Source organism: Ranitomeya imitator, chromosome 6, assembly GCF_032444005.1.
Source record: "Ranitomeya imitator isolate aRanImi1 chromosome 6, aRanImi1.pri, whole genome shotgun sequence".
In the NCBI taxonomy this organism is placed as follows: domain Eukaryota; kingdom Metazoa; phylum Chordata; class Amphibia; order Anura; family Dendrobatidae; genus Ranitomeya; species Ranitomeya imitator.
In genome coordinates, this window is record NC_091287.1 from 339991605 (window position 1) to 340015663 (window position 24059).

General features: G+C 42.1%; 2 protein-coding genes across 2 annotated transcripts in view; one reads left to right on the forward strand and one right to left on the reverse strand.

Moving 5' to 3' along the window:
• Positions 1-24059, reverse strand: part of LOC138642625 (cytidine monophosphate-N-acetylneuraminic acid hydroxylase-like) — a 399876-nt gene that overhangs the window by 355181 nt on the left and 20636 nt on the right. The gene's annotated exons all lie outside the window — the stretch shown is intronic.
• Positions 1-24059, forward strand: part of LOC138642270 (uncharacterized) — a 116805-nt gene that overhangs the window by 80332 nt on the left and 12414 nt on the right. Inside the window, exons 3-4 of the mRNA XM_069730337.1 lie at positions 19383-19759; positions 20338-20445. Coding sequence (XP_069586438.1) covers positions 19383-19759; positions 20338-20445 — 485 coding nt within the window. The remainder of the gene's footprint in view (positions 1-19382; positions 19760-20337; positions 20446-24059) is intronic.

Below are 24059 nucleotides of genomic sequence, written 5' to 3' on the forward strand. Positions count from 1 at the left end.
CTAGTTATAATTGTATACTTGTATGGCCCCCAAAAAACAATAGAATACTCGGATTTGCATCTAGAGATGAGAAAACGGGGTTATCGTCACAGACACTAATGGTGCCGAGTGTGTGTGGAGCTAAATAAGGCTACCTACCAATCAGACATGCTGGAAAAAAAGGCAACAAGCCGGGAAGAAACAGAACCAGGCTGGTCTGTGGAGTAATGGTGAAATAATAATGGAAATGTAAGACAAGATGCTATCGTGTGTACATGGAGAGTAATAAGGCGGGGTACATACCAACTGACGGTGAGTCAGAATAATAGGTGGCGCTGAGGCTTAAAAGAGCTGTCTGTAGGAGGAGGGTAAAAATCTATTGTTAATGTACTACTACAGAGACCATGTAAATTGTACCGCCATAAGCTGCAGAGTGACGCTGAGAGACTTACCAGTACACTCGGCCATGGGCTCGAACGTGGCACCTCTATATGCCAATGCGTACATGGCCCATTACGAAGACACATCTATATACACTCAAGATCTCTTTCGTAGCCATGCATTGACATGGAAGCGCTATATAGATGATGTCTTCTGTGTCTGGGGGGGTGATCTTAGAACCCTACAAGCCTTTTTTCAAATTCTTAGGACCTCGTGGCCCGGATTGGATTTCACGATGACATATGACACTCACCAAATCAGTTTCCTCGATACATTGGTCATCAAAGATGATAATGGGAATTTGTCAACAGATTTATACTCAAAACCTACGGACCGCAACAGTCTGTTGCATTACAGTAGTTTCCACCCCAAAAACATGATAAAATCTATTCCCAAATCACAACTAAACAGGGTATCAAAAATAGTCTCAGACCCTGCCACCAAGGACCTTAGAACAACTGAGATGAGGTCAAAATTCCGTGAAAGGGGTTATCCACCACGTATCCTAGATACCGCCCAGGCCAACAGTACTACCAGAGACAGGATATCCGCTACGTCACGGATCCCATTTGTACACCAGTACCATACTGCAGCTTATAAACCACACAGAACCATTTGCCAACATTGGCATATTCTTCAAGAAGCATACCCCACGATCCAAGAATTTCAACATCCTTTTCTCCCATGCTTTAAAAGACCGCGTAATATCAAGAATAACCTAGTCCGTGCAGACATTGGCCCCACACACTCTGGCCCAACTCAGCGTTTTCTAGCCAACCCCAAAACGGGTACCTTCCCGTGCCTGAGTTGCAATCAGTGCAACAATGTACTTCGGGGCAATACCATACATCACCCACACACAGGAAAGAGATACCCAATCAACAACTTTTTTACCTGTGATACTAATTACGCAGTCTATTTAATCAAATGCCCCTGTGGTCTTTTGTATGTGGGCGAGACCACTCAGTCAGTAAAATCACGTGTATCTAAACATAAGTCCACCATTCGGTGCAAAAATCTCATGCTCCCATTACCATCTCATTTCATAGAGAAAGGCCACAACCTGTCCCAACTCAGATTTCAAATAATCGAACAGGTCACATCACCTCGCCGCGGGGGAGACAGTTACTATGCTGAAGCGGAGGGAGGCTTATTGGATACACAAGCTTAACACCTTAAGTCCCAAAGGTCTCAACAGGGATTATGAACTAATGTCCTTCATTTGAAATTAAAAATCCAATTTCTGATCATCTGTAACATCAATGTGCTATCGTTGCCTTATGATTCTACATTTTGTTATCATATTATTTATAACCTGCAGTTCTGTTTCCTTGACAGGAGTACCTCTATCTTTAGTGGCCCCATATGGTTTCTTTCATCAGGTTTATACCTAAGTGCACCTTTTTTATCATGTAACCATTATGCTATGGTATAGTATCTTTGGGTCTTGTATATCCCATAATTAAAGGGTTGTCCTTTTCACCCCCGCAACTCACTGAGTTTTTGCTAACAATAATTATTGTTATTCCTATTCTCCAGGTTTGTAATATAACCCGTTTTTTACCTGAATAACCCCTTGTTTTGCATCTATGTCAGTATCAATATTGCAAGTTTGGTATATTCCAATGTAGTTATCATGTCTGCTGCTAAATGTGTTCAATATAGCATAGTAATTATCTTTGCTCTTTTTCACAGAATCGCCCACTCTCACTTCACTTCTCTACTGCCGTTTTGTGACACCTTTCTGCCACCACTAATGCACGGCTATTCACTGCTCCTCTCAACTGGAACGCACCACCATTTGTGGAACGCTCACATCACCGCCCTCTGCGGTCAGCTGACACCTCACACCTCATCCCAGCAGCTGGAACGCACCTCTAGCATTTTTTTCAGTCCGTGGAACGCTCACATTTCCACCCCCTGCGGTCAGCTGTTACCTCTCCTCAGCGACTGGAACGCACCACCATCTTGTTTTGTGTCAGTGGAATGCTCAGATCACCGCCCCCTGTAGTCAGGTGACTCCCATGTCGTCACCACCCCGCCCCTTCCTGTGTCTTGCCAGCTCACACAGCACACTATGCGCTCTGCCCCACTATATAAAGGGCCATGCCGGCGATCCCTGCACACACTCTATTAGTGGTGGATACCGCATTTATCCCTAGTGTCCTGGCGTACTGGTAAGTCTCTCAGCATCACTCTGCAGCTTATGGCGGTACAATTTACATGGTCTCTGTAGTAGTACATTAACAATAGATTTTTACCCTCCTCCTACAGACAGCTCTTTTAAGCCTCAGCGCCACCTATTATTCTGACTCACCGTCAGTTGGTATGTACCCCGCCTTATTACTCTCCATGTACACACGATAGCATCTTGTCTTCCATTTCCATTATTATTTCACCATTATTCCACAGACCAGCCTAGTTCTGTTTCTTCCTGGCTTGTTGCCTTTTTTTCCAGCATGTCTGATTGGTAGGTAGCCTTATTTAGCTCCACACACACTCGGTACCATTAGTGTCTGTGACCGTAACCCCATTTTCTCATCTCTAGATGCAAATCCGAGTATTCTATTGCTTTTGGGGCCATACAAGTATACAATTATAACTAGGTATGTGTTCACTGTACACCGACTCTCCCCTCGGCATATCACTTCACCACTCATGTTCCACAAAGTAGTCCTCTCACACTCCCTCTTGGACCTATGTCCTCAGCGTACCAACGGCTTTTCCATGTTAGAACTTGCAGCTTGGGATTTAAAGAATTATGTATGGATAGATATATATATACCTGTATCCACGCAAGTTGAATGTTCTCCAGGGTCATTGTTCTCTCTCCTCATTTTATGACCTGTGTCTCCGTGATGTATATACTTTTGTTTTTGTTTTGTTTTTGTCTTTCATATGTACAACACATTTATTGTTTTTTGTTCTGTATATAATTCTTTTTTTGTAGCACACTGATGAAGGTCCAGTATCGACCGAAACGTTTGTGATTTACTGTATGTAATAAATCCCCACTTTTTTGCATCACAACACCTTGGAGTGTGCTAGTCACTTTATATTGTATACGTTCAGTTTTGGGCACCTATGACTGTGCACCTCCCCTATTTAGGCTGTGCTTAGCATCTTCTATATCACGGCTTCTTTCAATACATGACATAATTTGTCCACTTTCCCTAGGTTCCCCCAAATCCTTATTTAAGTTTATTGGTTGCTAGTTGCTGCTTCCCATAGCTGTAATGGTTCATATATTGTCATTTCTCACTCTCACGTCTATATGATTTGCTAGTGGTGGCTATAAATGCCCAAGGCTATGTAGATATGATACACTGCCTAATTTATAGCCATTTACTTCCTCCTCTTTATTAATGCCACACTCTAGGAACTTTTGTTGGCTCTCTTTTCTTCTAATTTGAATTTATTGGCATTAGTTGCTGCTTCTCATAGGTGTAATTGCTCATTTAGAAATTATGATTTTTAATTTTCACTAGTAATGAGGTAGCGTGCGCGTCGCTACTTGCTCGAGCATCAATGCGCTCAAGATGCTCGTTACTCGGTGAGTATTTTTTGAATGTTCGAGCGGGAGCCATGTTTGGCACTTTTTAGACAGTCAATGAACATGTGGGGATTTCCTGCAAGTCACTATAATGCCGTAGCCATCTTGGTTGTGGCAATACCGTGATTGGCTGGCCGCATGGCATCATCAGGTCTGTAAAAGACCCATGATGCTTTGCTCGGCATACTACCCCAGAAACAGGCATAGTAAGGAGAGATGCTGATGAGAGAGGGACAGAATTGTAGCTGCGTATTAGCCAGGGATTCAACCACATTTATATTTCTGTGAAGTACAACAACAGCCCTACTTAGAGCTAACTATAATAAAAAATAATACTGCTGTTAGCAGCACTTAACTGAAGGGATTGTGTAAGACTGGATAAAGTGAATTACGAGTCTGTTATGCTGCAGTCTGCAATGAATACCAAAACCTCTTTTCAGGGCTAATAATATTCTATTTGCTCTTAATTTTGTAAATTGTTCTGAGCAGGGAAATATTATTAACCATTTTTACTGTGACAGTTGGCCGTCAAAAGCATACAGCCATATTTGGTTGGATCTCAGTCACATTGCTACTGCAATCTCATACATCCATCTGAGGTGTGCAAATTTGCCTGGCATTGTAATACTGCAATTTTTTTGAGTAGTGAAATTTTATGCGGCATTTATAATGCTAAAGGTCAGCTTCAAAACACCCCCCAAAAATTTTTAATTTAAAAAAATCACATTGTTATATTTATACTGCAGTCTCATACAGGTGCTTCTCACAAAATTAGAATGTCATCAAAAAGTGAATTTATTCCAATTCTTCAATACTAAAAGAGAAACTCATATTATATTGTCATTAACCCCTTTCTGACATCTGACGTACTATCCTGTCGAGGTGGGGTGGGCCCGTATGCCCACCGACGGGATAGTACGTCATACGCGATCGGCCGCGCTCACGGGGGGAGCGCGGCCGATCGCGGTCGGGTGTCAGCTGCCTATCGCAGCTGACATCCGACACTATGTGCCAGGAGCAGTCACGGACTGCCCCCGGCACATTAACCCCCGGCACACCACGATCAAACATGATCGAGGTGTGCCGGCGGTACAGGGAAGCATCGCGCAGGGAGGGGGCTCCCTGCGGCCTTCCCTGAGACCCCCGTAGCAACGCGATGTGATCGTGTTTCTGCGAGGGTCTCCTTACCTCCCTCCCTGCAGCAGGCCCGGATCCAAAACGGCCGCGGCATCCGGGTCCTCCAGGGAGGGAGGTGGCTTACCAAGTGGCTGCTCAGAGCAGGCGCTTCGTAAGCCTGCAGTGCTCTAACTCAGATCGCTGATCTGACAGAGTGCTGTGCAAACTGTCAAATCAGCGATCTGTGATGTCCCCCCCGGGACATAGTAAAAAAGTTTAAAAAAATTTTTCCCAAATGTATAAAAAAAATAATTCCTAAATAATGAAAAAAATATATATATATTATTCCCATAAATACATTTCTTTATCTAAATAAAAATAATAATAATAAAAGTACACATATTTAGTATCGCCGCATCCGTAACGACCCGACCTATAAAACTGGCCCACTAGTTAACCCCTTCAGTAAACACCGTAAGAAAAAAAAAATAAACGAGGCAAAAAACAACGCTTTATTATCATACCGCCAAACAAAAAGTGGAATAACACGCGATCAAAAGGATGAACCGCTGAAAATGTCATCTTGTCCCGCAAAAAATGAGGCACAATACAACATCATCAGCAAAAAAATAAAAAAGTTATAGTCCTGAGAATAAAGCGATGCAAAAATAATTATTTTTTCTATAAAATAGTTTTTATCGTATAAAAGCGCCAAAACATTAAAAAAATGATATAAATGAGGTATCGCTGTAATCGTACTGACCTGTAGAATAAAGCTGCTTTATCAATTATACCAAATGCGGAACGGTATAAACCTCCCCCAAAAGAAATTCATGAATAGCTGGTTTTTGGTCATTCTGCCTCACAAAAATCGTAATAAAAAGCGATCAAAAAATGTCACATGCCCAAAAATGTTACCAATAAAAACGTCAACTCGTCCTGCAAAAAATAAGACTTCACATGACTCTGTGGACCAAAATATGGAAAAATTAGAGCTCTCAAAATGTGGTAACGCAAAAAATATTTTTTGCAATAAAAAGCGTCTTTCAGTGTGTGACGGCTGCCAATCATAAAAATCCACTAAAACACCCACTATAAAAGTAAATCAAACCCCCCTTCATCACCCCCTTATTTAGGGAAAAATTAAAAAAATGTATTTATTTCCATTTTCCCATTAGGGCTAGGGTTAGGGTTAGGGCTAGGGTTAGGGTTAGGGTTAGGGCTAGGGTTAGGGCTAGGGCTAGGGTTAGGGCTAGGGTTAGGGCTAGGGCTAGGGTTAGGGTTAGGGCTAGGGTTAGGGCTAGAGTTAGGGTTAGGGCTAGGGTTAGGGCTAGGGCTAGGGTTAGGGCTAGGGTTAGGGCTAGGGTTAGGGTTAGGGCTAGGGTTAGGGCTAGAGTTAGGGTTAGGGCTAGGGTTAGGGCTAGGGTTAGGGCTAGGGTTAGGGTTAGGGCTAGGTTAGGGTTAGGGCTAGAGTTAGGGCTAGGGTCAGGGCTAGGGTCAGGGTTAGGGTTAGGGCTAGGGTTAGGGCTAGGGCTAGGGTTAGGGCTAGGGTTAGGGTTAGGGCTAGAGTTAGGGTTAGGGCTAGGGTCAGGGCTAGGGTCAGGGCTAGGGTTAGGGCTAGGGTTAGGGCTAGGGTTAGGGTTGGGGCTAGGGTTAAGGCTACAGTTAGGATTGGGGCTAAAGTTAGGGTTAGGGTTGGGGCTAAAGTTACGGTTAGGGTTTAGATTACATTTACGGTTGGGAATAGGGTTGGGATTAGGGTTAGGGGTGTGTCAGGGTTAGAGGTGGGGTTAGGGTTACTGTTGGGATTAGGGTTAGGGGTGTGTTTGGATTAGGGTTTCAGTTATAATTGGGGGTTTCCACTGTTTAGACACATCAGGGGCTCTCCAAATGCGACATGGCGACCGATCTCAATTCCAGCCAATTCTGCTTTGAAAAAGTAAAACAGTGCTCCTTCCTTTCCGAGCTCTCCCTTGTGCCCAAACAGGGGTCTACCCCAACATATGGGGTATCAGCGTACTCAGGACAAATAGGACAACAACTTTTGGGGTCCAATTTCTCCTGTTACCCTTGGGAAAATACAAAACTGGGGGCTAAAATATAATTTTGGTGAGAAAAAAAAGGATTTTTTATTTTCACAGCTCTGCGTTATAAACTGTAGTGAAACACATGGGGGCTCAAAGTTCTCTCAACACATCTAGATAAGTTCCTTGGGGGGTCTAGTTTCCAATATGGGGTCACTTGTGGGGGGTTTCTACTGTTTAGGTACATTAGGGGCTCTGCAAATGCAATGTGACGCCTGCAGACCATTCCATCTAAGTTTGCATTTCAAAAGGCGCTCCTTCCCTTCCGAGCCCTCCCATGCGCCCAAATGGTGGTTCTCACCCACATATGGGGTATCAGCGTACTCAGGACAAATTGGACAACAACTCTTGGGGTCGAATTTCTCCTCTTACCCTCGGGAAAACCCAAAACTGGGGGCTAAAAAATAATTTTTGGGGGAAAGTTTTTTATTTTTTTTATTTTCACGGTTCTGCGTTATAAACTGTAGTGAAACACTTGGGGGTTCAAAGCTCTCACAACACATCTAGATGAGTTCCATAGGGGGTCTACTTTCCAAAATGGTGTCACTTGTGGGGGGTTTCTATTGTTTAAGTACATTAGGGGCTCTGCAAACACAATGTGATGCCCACATATGGGGTATCAGCGCACTCAGGACAAATTGTACAACAACTTTTGGGGTCCATTTTCTCCTGTTACCCTTGGTAAAATAAAACAAATTGGAGCTGAAGTAAATTTTTGGTGAAAAAAGTTAAATGTTCATTTTTATTTAAACATTCCAAAAATTCCTGTGAAGCACCAGAAGGGTTAATAAACTTCTTGATTATGGTTTTGAGCACATTGAGGGGTGCAGTTTTTAGAATGGTGTCACACTTGGGTATTTTCTATCATATAGACCCCTCAAAATGACTTCAAATGAGATGTGGTACCTAAAAAAAATGGTGTTGTAAAAATGAGAAATTGCTGGTCAACTTTTAACCCTTATAACTCCCTAACAAAAAAAAATTTTGGTTCCACAATTGTGCTGATGTAAAGTAGACATGTGGGAAATGTTACTTAAGTATTTTGTGTGACATACCTCTGTGATTTAATTGCATAAAAATTCAAATTTGGAAAATTGCAAAATTTTCTAAATTTTCACCAAATTTCCATTTTTTTCACAAATAAATGCAGGTAATATCAAAGAAATGTTACCACTATCATGAAGTACAATATGTCACGAGAAAACATTGTCAGAATCACTGGGATCCGTTGAAGCGTTCCAGAGTTATAACCTCATAAAGGGACAGTGGTCAGAATTGTAAAAATTGGCCCGGTCATTAACGTGTAAACCACCCTTGGGGGTAAAGGGGTTAAAATCAGAGTGATCTGTTTCAAGTGTTTATTTCTGTTAATGTTGATTGTTATGGCTTACAGCCAATGAAAACCCAAAAGTCATTTTCTCAGTACATTAGAATACTTTAAAACACTAGTTTGAAAATGATGATTAATTAAAATCTGAAATGTTTACCTACTGAAATGTATATTCAGTAAATGCACTCAATACTTGGTTGGGCCTCCTTTTGCATCAATTACTGCATCAATGTGGCGTGGCATGGAGGCGATCAGCCTGTGGCACTGCAGAGGTGTTATGGAAGCTCAGGTTGCTTTGATAGCAGCCTTCAGATCGCCTGCATTGTTGGCGTTTACTTAGGGAGGCGGGACTGTTGCGCGCCCGCACGCATGCCCACAGGCGCCGATGACTGCACGCCGAGCCTGGAAAGCCTTTGCGCTTGTAAGTTTCATTGCTGGGTGAACATGTGCGTATTTTGGCGCTCTTGTCCGGCAGCTCATCTATTGGCTCTTTGGTGGTGTTTGGTAAACAACACACATGATATCCGAGGGGATTGGTGTGTTTAGACTATGTGACATCACGAGTACAACATGTGATTGGTGGCAATATATGGAACACACATTGGTGTGAGCTAAGCATGTGAGGTGTGAGTGAGGAATGTCAAACCTCGTTGGTGGGGAAGTGGTGTTTGAATGAGATCTTCATGGCAATTGGCTGATGGATTCCATGGGGATGGATATGCGACTGGGGGCGGATGTAACTACTGTACATGAGGTTGCACTCCACTGTTCCTCAAGACTCTGGGATCTTGATTTCCAAATGAAATGCAAAAGTTACTTTAATCTGAAAACAACACCTTAGACTAGGGTTGAGCGAAACGGGTCGGCCAGATTCAGAAGTCGCCGACTTTTGGCAAAGTCGGGTTTCATGAAACCCGACCCGACCCCTGTGTGGGGTCGGCCATGAGGTCGACGATCTTCTGAACTGGAATCGGAATTCCGATACCGATTCCCGATATGTTTAAGATATCGGGAATCGGTATCGGAATTCATATTTAAGTGTAAAATAAAGAATAAAAATAAAAAATATTGCTATACTCACCCTCGGACGCACCCTGGTTCTCACCGACAGCCTTCCTTCCTAAGAATCAGCGCCTGAAGGGCCTTCGATGACGTCGCGGCTTGTGATTGGTCACGTGAGCGGTCACATGGGCGGTCACGCGACCAATCACAAGCCGCAACATCATCGAAGGTCTTTTAGGCGCTAATTCTTAGGAAGGAAGCGTCCAAGGGCGCGTCCGAGGGTGAGTATATTCCTAATAGGTATATACTCACCCTCGGACGCTCCCTGGTTCTAACCCACAGCCTTCCTTCCTAAGAATCAGCGCCTGAAGGACCTTAGATGACGTCGCGGCTTGTGATTGGTCGCGTGACGCCCATGTGACCGCTCACGCAACCAATCACAAGACGCGACGTCATTGAAGGCCCTTCAGGCGCTGATTCTTAGGAAGGAAGGCTGCCTGTGAGAACCAGGGCGCGTCCGAGGGTGAGTATAGCAATATTTTTTATTTTTATTCTTTATTTTAATCTTAAATATGGATCCCAGGGCCTGAAGGAGAGTTTCCTCTCCTTCAGACCCTGGGAACCATTAGAAACCCAATGCACTGCTTTGGGTTTCGTGTTTCGCCCGACCCCGACTTTTCTATAGGATCGGCCGATTTCACTCGACCCGACTTTTGAAAAAGTCGGGTTTCGTGAAACCCGACCCGATTCTATAAAAAGAAAAGTCGCTCAACCCTACCTTAGACCACTGAGCAACAATCCAGTTCTTGTTTTCCTTGGCCTAGGTAAGACCAGGTAAGCCAAGAGTGGCTTAACAGAAGGAATGCAACACTTGTAGCCCATATCCTGTATACATCTGTGTGTGGTGGCTCTTGAAGCAATGACTCCAGCAGCAGTCCACTCCTTGTGAATCTCCCCAAAATTTTTGAATGGCCTTTTTCTTAACAATCCTTTCAAGGCTGCGGTTATCTCGGTTGCCTGTGTACCTTTTTCAACCACACTTTTTCCATCCACTCAACTTTCCATTAATGTGCTTGGATACAGCACTCTGTGAACAGCCAACTTCTTTAGCAATGGCCATTTGTGGTTTACCCTCCTTGCGGCGTGTGTCAATGACTGCCTTCTGGACATCTGTCAAGTCAGCAGTCATCCCCATTATTGTGGAGCCTACTAAAACAGACTAAGGGACCTTTTAAAACGCTTAGGAAGCCTTTGCAGGTGTTTTTTTAAATTATTGTAATTTACCGAGATAATGACTTTTGGGTTTTCAGTGGCTGTAAGCCATAATCATCAACATTAACAGAAATAAACACTTGAAATACAGGTCCTTCTCAAAAAATTAGCATATAGTGTTAAATTTCATTATTTACCATAATGTAATGATTACAATTAAACTTTCATATATTATAGATTCATTATCCACCAACTGAAATTTGTCAGGTCTTTTATTGTTTTAATACTGATGATTTTGGCATACAACTCCTGATAACCCAAAAAACCTGTCTCAATAAATTAGCATATTTCACCCATCCAATCAAATAAAAGTGTTTTTTAATAACAAACAAAAAAACCAACAAATAATAATGTTCAGTTATGCACTCAATACTTGGTCGGGAATCCTTTGGCAGAAATGACTGCTTCAATGCGGCGTGGCATGGAGGCAATCAGCCTGTGACACTGCTGAGATGTTATGGAGGCCCAGGATGCTTCAATAGCGGCCTTAAGCTCATCCAGAGTGTTGGGTCTTGCGTCTCTCAACTTTCTCTTCACAATATCCCACAGATTCTCTATGGGGTTCAGGTCAGGAGAGTTGGCAGGCCAATTGAGCACAGTAATACCATGGTCAGTAAACCATTTACCAGTGGTTTTGGCACTGTGAGCAGGTGCCAGGTCGTGCTGAAAAATGAAATCTTCATCTCCATAAAGCATTTCAGCCGATGGAAGCATGAAGTGCTCCAAAATCTCCTGATAGCTAGCTGCATTGACCCTGCCCTTGATGAAACACAGTGGACCAACACCAGCAGCTGACATGGCACCCCACACCATCACTGACTGTGGGTACTTGACACTGGACTTCAGGCATTTTGGCATTTCTTTCTCCCCAGTCTTCCTTCAGACTCTGGCACCTTGATTTCCGAATGACATGCAAAATTTGCTTTCATCAGAAAAAAGTACTTGGGACCACTTAGCAACAGTCCAGTGCTGCTTCTCTGTAGCTCAAAAGTGGCTTTACCTGGGGAATGCGGCACCTGTAGCCCATTTCCTGCACACGCCTGTGCACGGTGGCTCTGGATGTTTCCACACCAGACTCAGTCCACTGCTTCCTCAGGTTCCCCAAGGTCTGGAATCGGTCCTTCTCCACAATCTTCCTCAGGGTCCGGTCTCCTCTTCTCGTTGTACAGCGTTTTCTGCCACATTGTTTCCTTCCAACAGACTTACCATTGAGGTGCCTTGATACAGCACTCTGGGAACAGCCTTTTTGTTGAGAAATTTCTTTCTGGGTCTTACCCTCTTGCTTGAGGGTGTCAATGATGGCCTTCTTGACATCTGTCAGGTCGCTAGTCTTACCCATGATGGGGGTTTTGAGTAATGAACCAGGCAGGGAGTTTATAAAAGCCTCAGGTATCTTTTGCATGTGTTTAGAGTTAATTAGTTGATTCAGAAGATTAGGGTAATAGGTCGTTTAGAGAACCTTTTCTTGATATGCTAATTTATTGAGACAGGTTTTTTGGGTTATCAGGAGTTGTATGCCAAAATCATCAGTATTAAAACAATAAAAGACCTGACAAATTTCAGTTGGTGGATAATGAATCTATAATATATGAAAGTTTAATTGTAATCATTACATTATGGTAAATAATGAAATTTAACACTATATGCTAATTTTTTGAGAAGGACCTGTAGATGACTCTGTTTGCAATGACTCTATATAATATATGAGATTCATTTTTTGTATTGAATAACTGAAATAAATTAACTTTTTGATGATATTCAAATTTTGTGAGAAGCACCTGTATGTGAGGTGTACAAATTTGCCAGGCAATGTAATACAGCCTTTTTTGAGAAATTAAATTTTATCATGCTACAGTTTAGGCCTCAAAACCCCTGAAAAAGGACATTTTTTGTTAACAAAAAATAGCATTGCTATTTTTTACTGCAATCTTTTACCTCCATGTGAAATGTGCTAATTTACCTGGCATGGTAAAATTGCAATTTTTTGAGCAGTGACATTTTATACAGCCTTTAGCGTGCTACAGTTGTGCCTAAAACACCCCTCCAAAATAAATTGTTAAAAAAAATTCCATTGCTATATTTATACTGCACTCTCATACATCCTTGTGAGGTATGCAATTCTGCCTGGAATTTTAATACTGCAATTTTTGGGAGAAGTGAAATTTAATACGGCATTTATTGTGTTACAGTTTGGCTTCAAACACCCCAAAAAAAAAAAAAAAATTGCATTGCTATATTTATACTGCAGTCTCATACGTCCATCTGAGGTGTGCAAATTTGCCTGGCTTTGTAATACAGCCTTTTTTTTCAGCAGTGAAATTTTATAATGCATTTGCTTGCTACAGTTGGGCCTCAAAACCTCCCCCAAAAAAATAGTTTGTTAACCCTTGTCAGGCTGCATAATTTTACAACCTTAACAGGCTGCATAGGTACAATTGTACCTTCACATATACCTCCACTGTGGGAAGACTTTACTTGGTTTCAGAAACTAAAGTTCATTCAGCTACAAATGTTATGCTGATATCTATTGTTCAGTGTTGTTACTGGTCACTTATGTTGCTGTCAATTAAGTTAATTCAAACTGGGAGTGGCTTCTACTTGTCTTCCTGCCTCCCTCCTCTCATTAGCCATTTTGCTGTTCATCTCATTGCTGTGAGCACACATTTCTAGGCTTGTGAAGTCTTCAATTTCTTGGAAACGAAGGTAGGAAAGTCTCACAGCATCTAACAGCCAGTTATACCTTTATTCTCATTATGTGGGGACAGAACAGTCAAATTGTCTTTCAGCCTGGACTTGGCTTACATATATTTTGTATGAAACTTATCACTATAGGTATAATTTTTATACGAAAAATGGATAATAATTAGTATCTACATATTGTTTTACGATGTTTTATTTATATTCAGCACAAAATACGAAGCCAAAATTCATCTAGCAAGTCATCATGAGTGATAGTAATGCTGGATCTAGTTTCCGCCATAATCCAAGAAAACGTGTTTGCAGGTTAGTATAATTTTGTGAAAAGCCAATAATGTAGTATTTCGGAAAATTATTTATTTTACATTTTTTCATATTTACAGATTTACGTCTGACGAAATAATGCGAATGCTAGAAGAATCTGATTCTGAGCATGAGGATGAACCATATGTTCCATCTGATGATGAAAACTATGTACCACAAGTGGATGTTACTGAAGAAGATTCAGACATTGAACAAGAAATGGTCATAGAGCATGAAAATGAATACGAATCAGACGAAAGTGTTGAGGATGATTCTGTGCCTCAAAGTGCAGGCGACATTTGGACTGCTAAGGATGAAACTCAATGGTGCAGTAATCCACTGCCAAATGCACAAACAAAATCTCGTAATGTCCTACGACAAAGAGGTGGCCCTGCAGCAATCAGCAACCTATATACAGCAAAAGAGCTATTCAAGTCCATCATGACTCCCGAGATGTGTGACATCATATTACGGGAAACGAATCGAAAGGCCAAGAGAGTTTGTGATGCTTACAACAACGAACTGGTACAACGTTTTCCTGATTCTTCCAAACGGCCACCACAAAAAACATTCAAGCAATTTACTGAAACTGAACTTCATGCATTTTTGGGCATACTGATTGCTGCTGGTGTGCACAGAGCCAACAAAGAGAATCTGGAGGAAATGTGGAATGTTGCTGCTCTGCCTCTTATACGTGCAGCCATGTCTCGTGACCGCTTCAAGATGATACTCAGATTTATCAGGTTTGACAACGAAAATACACGTGCAGAACGTGTGCAAACAGATAAAGCTGCACCAATACGGGACATCTGGACAATGCTGAACAGTAATCTGGAGAGAGCCTACAAGCCATATCATTGTATCACCGTCGACGAGCAATTATTTCCATTTAGAGGTCATACTAAATTTACCCAGTATATACCTTCAAAACCAGCTAAATATGGCATAAAGATTTTCTGGGCTTGTGACTCATCAAATGCCTACCCTTTACAAGGTCAGCTCTACACTGGGAAACCAACTGATGGTCCTCGACAAGTAAACATTGGAGAACGAACAGTATTGGACCTAGTGAGCTCGTATAAAGGCTCTGGAAGAAATGTCACCACCGATAACTTCTTTACAACCATGGAACTAGCTAAGGTATTGAACTCCTGGAACATGACACTAGTTGGTACAGTGAGAAAAAACAAAAGGTTCCTACCTAACAACATGCAGCCTGCCAAAGAAAGGCCTGTATACTCGACAAATTTTGCCTACAATCATGATGCAACAGTCTGTTCATATGTACCAAAGAAGAACAAATCAGTCGTGCTTCTATCATCTATGCACATGACGGGAGAAGTTGAAGAGACACTAGCAGCCAAGCCAGAGATAATAAAATACTACAACATAACAAAAGGTGGCGTTGATGTTATGGATAAAATGTTGGGAGAGTACACTGTGAAACGACGAACATCACGTTGGACTTTGGCATTTTTCTACAATATGATTGATGTCAGTGGGTTAGCATCCTACATCATCTACAGAGAACACAATCCAAGCTTCAGGGCAAAGGATCAACGAAGAAAGTTCCTGAAAGATCTCGCAAATCAGCTGTGTATGATTGCAATTGAAGATCGTAGTACAAACAAAATGATAATGAGAAACCATTTTCTTCGAGGTGCAGTAGAAATGGTGCTTGGACGATGCATTGTGGTAGCATCGCAGCCAGCAGCTGGCCCCAAAATACCTCATGGTAGTCGTGGACCCTCCCCTGTTGTTGGTAGTTGCTATGTCTGCAGAGACCTGAGGCGAAAACAACGCAAGACTAGAAAGTCTTGTGTGGTTTGTGTGAAACCCATTTGCGATGAACACTCTGTAGCAAAGCCAACATGCATTACTTGCAAAGAAAATCAATAAAAAAAAGTTTCTTACATTTTCTTTTATAATGTAAATGAACAGTTTTTTACTTGTTTATAATAGTTAAATAGCATTATCATTAAAAAAAAATTTATGCTTTTTCCCTTGCATTATCTTCATTCAAAATATATGAGGTACATTTGTACCTATGCAGCTTGTTATGGATGCAAAAAGATCTCGACCCCTTATCTCGGAAGCGGGTGGAGATATTTTATTGAAATTTGGCCAATATATTCTGGACCAAAAATGTAGAGATGTCACAAAATTTCAGCCCTCTACGTCTTTTCAAAAAAAAGTTATTGCAATTTTAAAACGGAATAGTTACAATTGTACCTATTCAGCCGGATAAGGGTTAAATAGATCGCAATGCTATATTTATACGGCAGTCACACACATCCATCTGAATGGGGCAAATATTACTGGCTTTGTAATACTGCAATTTTTTGGAGCAGTGAAATTCTATATGGCATTTGTCATTCTATAGTTGGACCACAAAAGCCCAAATAAAAAAAATAATTTGGTTACAAATAATGAAACAGCTGTCTTATGCATCCATATGTAGTGGGCACATTTTTCTGGCATTGTAATACTGTGTTATAAGCAGGGTGTGACTAATAAAAATAAAAAATAACTTTTAATCAATATTTAGCTAAAAAGTTGGTATAACCAACTGTATAGGAACATAGAAGACTCACAAGAAATAATTCCCATTCAAGGGGAATAACACAATAATCCAATCCCTGAGACCTGCTAGTTCACATGGATGTGTCAGTCTCCAAAGGGAAAAAAACCACCGGAGCACAATATACACTCCTATGAGGGAATATTTAACCCCTTCATGACCAGGGGATTTTTCGTTTTTCCGTGTTCGTTTTTCGCTCCCCTCCTTCCCAGAGCCATAACTTTTTTATTTTTCCGTCAATTTGGCCATGTGAGGGCTTATTTTTTGCGGGACGAGTTGTACTTTTGAACGACATCATTGGTTTTAGCATGTCGTGTACTAGAAAACGGGAAAAAAATTCCAAGTGCGGTGAAATTGCAAAAAAAGTGCAATCCCACACTTGTTTTTTGTTTGGCTTTTTTGCTAGGTTCACTAAATGCTAAAAATGACCTGCCATTATGATTCTCCAGGTCAGTACGAGTTCATAGACACCTAACATGACTAGGTTATTTTTTATCTAAGTGGTGAAAAAAAATTCCAAACTTTGCTAAAAAAAAAAAAAAAAAATTGCGCCATTTTCCGATACTCGTAGCGTCTCCATTTTTCATGATCTGGGGTCGGTTGAGGGCTTATTTTTTGCGTGCCGAGATGACGTTTTTAATGATAGCATTTCGGTGCAGATACATTCTTTTGATCGCCCGTTATTGCATTTTAATGCAATGTCGCGGTGACCAAAAAAAGTAATTCTGGCGTTTCAAATTTTTTTCCCGCTACGCTGTTTAGCGATCAGGTTAATACTTTTTTTAATTGATAGATCGGGCGATTCTGAGCGCGGTGATACCAAATATGCGTAGATTTGATATTTTTTTTATTGATTTATTTCGATTGGGGCGAAAGGGAGGTGATTTAAACTTTTATGTTTTTTTTTATTTTTTTCACATTTTTTTTAACTTTTTTTTTTAACTTTTGCCATGCTTCAATAGCCTCCATGGGAGGCTAGAAGCAGGCACAACGCGATCGGCTCTGCTACATAGCAGCGATCTGCTGATCGCTGCTATGTAGCAGAAATGGAGGTGTGCTGTGAGCGCCGACCACAGGGTGGCGCTCACAGCCACCGGTCATCAGTAACCATAGAGGTCTTAAGGACCTCTATGGTTACAATATACAAGCATCGCCGACCCCCGATCATGTGACGGGGGTCGGCGATGACGTCATTTCCGGCCACCCGGCCGGAAGTGGTAGTTAAATGCCGCTGTCTGCGTTTGACAGCGGCATTTAACTAGCTAATAGGTGCGGGCAGATCGCGATTCTGCCCGCGCCTATTACGGGCACATGTCAGCTGTTCAAAACAGCTGACATGTCCCAGCTTTGATGCGGGCTCACCGCGGAGCCCTGCATCAAAGCAGGGGAGCCGGCATCGGACGGTATAGTACGTCCGATGCCGGTAAGGGGTTAAACACGTATATGTCACATATCGCATGTCACCTGCCCCCATCTGTCATATGGAGATGCAGTAAGTGCGATCGATGCAAAATAATAATTGGAACGATCTCACCTCAGAACTTCCTTTTGATGTGGGTAAGACAACTCTAAGGGCTGCAAAAGGATGGACAGCGCGCTACCTTAGCAACCTGACGAGCACGCGCCGCCGGAAGTGACGCGTGCGGTCCAGGACTTGCGTTCCACACAGGGCGCATAGCATCTGACGTCACAGTACCCAGCCCAGGTAACTCCGGGCGGGTTATTTAAGCACGCGCAATGCTGGCGCACAGCGATTGCCGGTATACCCTGTAAGACTCATGCTGGTGTGGTAGTTGGAGGCAGGTATATCTCGCCCAGGTGTTTGTCCTATGTGAATTAGGTCACTCAGTATCTTCAGGGTGCTAATGGGTTAATAAGTGCAGGAATAAAAGATGACCAGCTGGGGGTTTCCAGCGTCTGCCTGGGGCACACAGATTGCCTGCCTGTGTGAGACAAACGTGAGTGAGAGCTATGCTCAAGAATTGTGTGATGTTAGCTGGGTGGGAGAAGCCCCCCCAGTTGTTAAGTTAGCAACGTGTTTGTTTAGTTAGTGCCGGACAGGCTAGGATTTATTTTTATGTTTTGTTCATGTTGCTTTCACTTTAATAAATCTGACCTGAGGTCAGCCTACTTGGAAACCTGCTGTATGCCTCAGAAATTCAATGCACAAACCACGTGACCTTTGACCCCAGCAAAGGCGATCCCAGAGTGTTTTGTCACAACCCCTATTTTGTGGATCCCCCACTGGACTGGAGGGATTTTGCTCTACTTTCCCCTGATGAGTTAGTTACAACGAAACGCGTAGGGAAACATGTTCTGATCTTTGGGGTTAAAATTATCCGTCTAAACAGCGTGGATGGGCAGAAGTGTGGCCAGAATCATAGCCCCCCCCTCCCTCTGGATGCTGTGATTATGAGCGGTCTTACCCACATCAAAAGGAAGTTCTGAGGTGAGATCGTTCCAATTATTATTTTGCATCGATCGCACTTACTGCATCTCCATATGACAGATGGGGGCAGGTGACATGCAATATGTGATATATACGTGTTTAAATACTCCCTCATAGGAGTGTATATTGTGCTCCGTTTTTTTTCCCTTTAGAGACTGACACATCCATGTGAACTAGCAGGTCTCAGGGATTGGATTATTGTGTTATTCCCCTTGAATGGGAATTATTTCTTGTGAGTCTTCTATGTTCCTATACAGTTGGTTATACCAACTTTTTAGCTAAATATTGATTAAAAGTTATTTTGTATTTTTATTAGTCACACCCTGCTTATAACATTGTATTGGACTGGTGCATATCACGTTTGGATCATTGTAATACTGTCAGCAACGTTTTCTCAACAGGGATATATCATACGTAGTTAAATATGGGCAAGGCAAGCGTTAAGGGACGGGAAGTGGATGTGATGTTGAGGGTGAGCAAAGAGGCTGATGCCATGGGCAAGGTGAAACTGCCTGCCGTGGGAGCACAACAAACCCACACGTCATGTCGATCTAGCTTCCTGTCTCACTTTGTAGGGGGCGCGGAACACCACTCTTGAAGCCAGACCAGTGTGAAAAGGCTGTTGGTTTGATAGCAGATAATGCTTATAGTCACTTTGCCAGCACCAGCCTGTCAATCACATGGTCCAGTCTCAGTAACCATGATTCTGGACCATATAATCCTCACACTGAGTGCCAGGAGACAAGTGATCCCACATTTGGACACTCTGAAGAGCTGTTCACATTTCTATCTATAGATTTTGGCCTCAAGCCCTGTCAGTTTCAAGGTGAACATGAGGAGATGATGAGACATAATTGTCATCAAGTGGTGTTGCTATGTCAGCAGGAGGACCAAGGTGAGGGAGTGGAAGACAAGGTGGTGGATGATGAAGTCCCTGACCCAACCTGGGAAGGTGACATGCACAGCAAGTACAATAGCGCTCAGTGGGAGGGGTCTGCAGCACCACAACAAACAGGAAGAGGAAGTGGGGTGGCCAGAGACACAAGGCAGGCAACTGTTCCCTAGAGCACCAACACAAGTGAAGTTGCCAAGCCAAGGGTTAGGTGTTCCAGAGTTTAGCACGTGAGTGTGCATGGATATCTGTGTGGTTCTCCAAAACTTTGAGGACTCAACCAAGATGGTGAGCGATGATCTCATCCCACTTCTCTGTCTACTTATAATTAAAGAGGAGGCTTTGCAGGCAGGACAAGTTGAGATGGAGCAAAAAACTATACTGGGTGATGCTGTATAGCCCAGCCTCATGTTATCTCAACGCGTATTGGGTGATAATGATGGTGAGGAGGAGGAACAGGAGCTGGTTGCCTGCGCTACAGATGGTAGTACCCACACCACCTCCATCCCATCTGAAGACAAAGAGGAGAGGGAAAGACAAGGAGGAGGACAACATGGACAGTGACCCTCTTGGTGGGGACAGTGAAGTCTTGACACATGCAGTCTAGCACACATGACTGAGTTTATGTTCTGCTACAGATCCTCACGTTGTACGCATTTTGGCCAACACTAATTACTGGTTGTTCACCCTTCTAGACCCACGCTACAAGGAAAACTTTACATCTCTCCTTCCAGTGGAGGAGAAGTGTAATAAAATGTTGCAGTAGCAGAAGGCCCTATTTTAAGAATTATTAAAAAATTCCCATCTGACAATGCTTGCGGCAGAGGTCACAGTTCCTTGTACAACCAAAGAGAGGAGACTAGGGAGACACACACCAGAAGCAGAAGAGGCAGCGGAACACTCTCAAAGGTCTGGGACAGTTTTCTGAAACCCTCCCAGCACCCTGACCCTGAAACGCATGGTACTCTGACCAGGAGGGAAAAGTTTGGGAAGATGCTGAAGGAGTACCTTGCCGACCGTACCAGTGATTTTTATGATGATCTGTACTCAGAAATTAATCAAAGTTGACAGTGTTAATTGCATTGCTTCAGAGTTTGTTGCTGCCATGTACAAGAAAATTTCTGCATTCTACAATAATACCACTCTTATCTGCAATTCATCTACGGTTAAGTATGGCAGTAGGAATAGCGTATGACAGGCATCTAGTCAGGGATTATTGCTTTATATATTCTAAGCTTTGCTGCTGTTTTTTTTTACATGCACTCCTTGACTGATTCAAGTTTTTTATGGTGTTCTCTACACAGAAATTTGCCAAAGCAGGCAAAATTAAATGTTTTAATGTGTGCATTCACAGTTTCTTTGTAGCATTTGTATGTAAGAGGTAGTGTTGGGAGACGTTATGCTACTGCAAGTGTACCTATAATAATTGATGCTGTTTTAAAGGCAAAGGGAGGTCACATCAAATATTAATATGATTTAGATATCTATTTTATTTCACTTTAGATTTATTACAATTCATAACCAGTAACCTATTAACACTTGCTTTTTTGAAAGCATTCTTACTTTGCAGGATTTTTTCCACAGCTGCCCAAAACTTTTGCACAGGATAGTATATATGTGAAGGTGAGTCAAAAATAATTGCACCCTGGGAGATTGAATTAACTATTAGAAAAGACAAATATATCATTCATCAACATAATCTTCTTGCTTTTCAATACACTTTATCCATCTGTCAACAACTGTGAGTTACAAATGCACAGCTGTCTCTTTACCTCTTTATCAGACGTGAATCTTTGTCCTCATAGGGCTGATTTGCAACATAATCCACTGTCACTTTTTCTATCCAACAAAATCAGTCCTCATGTATGCTCAATTTTGTCAATTTTGTCATTGTTTATTGATATGGCCATGGGTCCAACTCCTTCTGACGCTTGTGCGATCTTCCCTGAACTTCTCTATCAATTCATAGAGACAATGTGACGGAGGTGCAACTCATGTGCTACCAATGATGAATCTGCAGTATTTCCAACAGGATATATTGAATGATTTATTGAATAGGTTTACAGAGTCAATATGTTTCGAGGCATGCAGGACCTTTTTATCAGGACAGAAACCTAGAGTGACTGACAGAAATGGTTGTCCTTTTATGCTGTACTGTTAAAAAAAAAAGCCAAACCAGGCATCTGACCATGTCAAAGCTCAGCAGTGTCATGGGGGTGATGATAATTCAAAACCTGATATAAAGTGCTTCACAGACAAAATTTTCACACACTACAGTCATGGCCAAAAGTTTTGAGAATGAGACAAATATTAATTTTTCCAAAGTCTACTGCTTCATTTTTTCTAATGGCAATTTGCATATACTCCTGAATGTCAGAGTCATCAGGTTAACATAAATTACTGTACTTGCAAAGTCAATATTTGCCCAGAAAATGAACTTTAACCCCCAAAACACATTTCAACATCATTGCAGTCTTGCCTTAAAAGGAGCAGCTAACATCGTTTTAGTGATTGATCCATTAACACAGGTGTGGGTGTTGATGAGGACAGGGCTGGCGATCAATCAGTCATGATTAAGTAAGAATGACATCACTGGACACTTTAAAAGGAGGCTGGTGCTTGGTATCATTGTTTCTCTTCAGTTAACCATGGTTATCTCTAAAGAAACACGTGCAGCCATCATTGCACTGCACAAAAATGGCCTAACAGGGAAGAGTATCGCAGCTACAAAGATTGCACCTCAGTCAACAATATATCGCATCATCAAGAACTTCAAGGAGAGAGCTTCCATTGTTGTCAAAAAGGCTCCAGGGCGCCCAAGAAAGACCAGCAAGCGCCAGGACGGTATCTTAAAACTGTTTCAGCTGCGGGATCGGACTACCAGCAGTGCCGAGCTTGCTCAGGAATGGCAGCAGGCTGTTGTGAGTGCTTCTGTACGCACTGTGAGGCGGAGACTCTTTGAGCAAGGCCTGGTTTCAAGGAGGGCAGCAAAGAAGCCATTTCTCTCCAGAAAAAACATCAGGGACCGACTGATATTCTGCAAAAGGTACAGGGAGTGGACTGCTGAGGACTGGGGCAAAGTCATTTTCTCTGATGAATCCCCTTTTCAATTGTTTGGGACATCTGGAAAACAGCTTATTCGGAGAAGAAGAGGTGAGTGCTGCCACCAGTCTTGTCTCATGCCAACTGTAAAGCATCCTGAAACCATTCATGTGTGGGGTTGCTTCTCAGCCAAGGGAATCGGCTCACTCACAGTCTTGCCTAAAAACACAGCAATGAATAAAGATTGGTACCAGAATGTCCTCCAAGAGCAACTTCTCCCAACCGTCCAAGAGCAGTTTGGCGCCCAACAATGCCTTTTCCAGCATGATGGAGCACCTTGCCATAAAGCAAAGGTGATAACTAAATGGCTGATGGAACAAAACATAGAGATTTTGGGTCCACGGCCTGGAAACTCCCCAGATCTTAATCCCATTGAAAACTTGTGGTCAATCATCAAGAGACGGGTGGACAAACAAAAAACAACACATTCTGGCAAAATGCAAGCATTAATTATGCAAGAATGGACTGCTATCAGTCAGGATTTGGTCCAGAAGTTGATTGAGAGCATGCCAGGGAGAATTGCAGATGTCTTGAAGAAGAAGGGTCAACACTGCAAATATTGACTTGCTGCATTAACTCATTCTAACTGTCAATATAACCTATTGGTACTCATAATATGATTGCAATTATATTTCTGTATGTGATATAAACATCAGACAAACACTAATAAAAACCAGAGGGCAGCAGATCATGTGAAAATATAATTTTGGTGTCATTCTCAAAACTTTTGACCATGACTGTAATATAGAGGAAATTAATATAATAAAATGTACAAGAATGTGATGAAATTGAAAAACAATAAAATAAAGAAAGTGATGGATCTTGGGCCCATTGAATGAATGCGTGTGTGCGACACGAGGGATCTGAACTTGAGCAGAAAAAAATAATAGACGGACTTATAGCACCAGAAACTGTGTTTGGAACCACTATGCTAGTGCATTGTCACTGAAGAGAGAATACAAGCAACAATCGGATGGTTGTACAGTGCCTTGCGAAAGTATTCAGCCCCCTGGAACTTGTAACTCGCTATGGTGAATTTCTACACACATACAGTGCCTTGCGAAAGTATTCTGCCCCCTGGAACTTTTCAACCTTTACCCACATATCATGCTTCAAACATAAAGATACAAAATGTAAATTTTTGGTGAAGAATCCACAACAAGTGGAACATAGTTGTGAAGGTGAACAAAACTTATTGGTTATTTAAAATTTTTGTGGAAAATCAAAAACTGAAAAGTGGGGCGTGCAATATTATTCG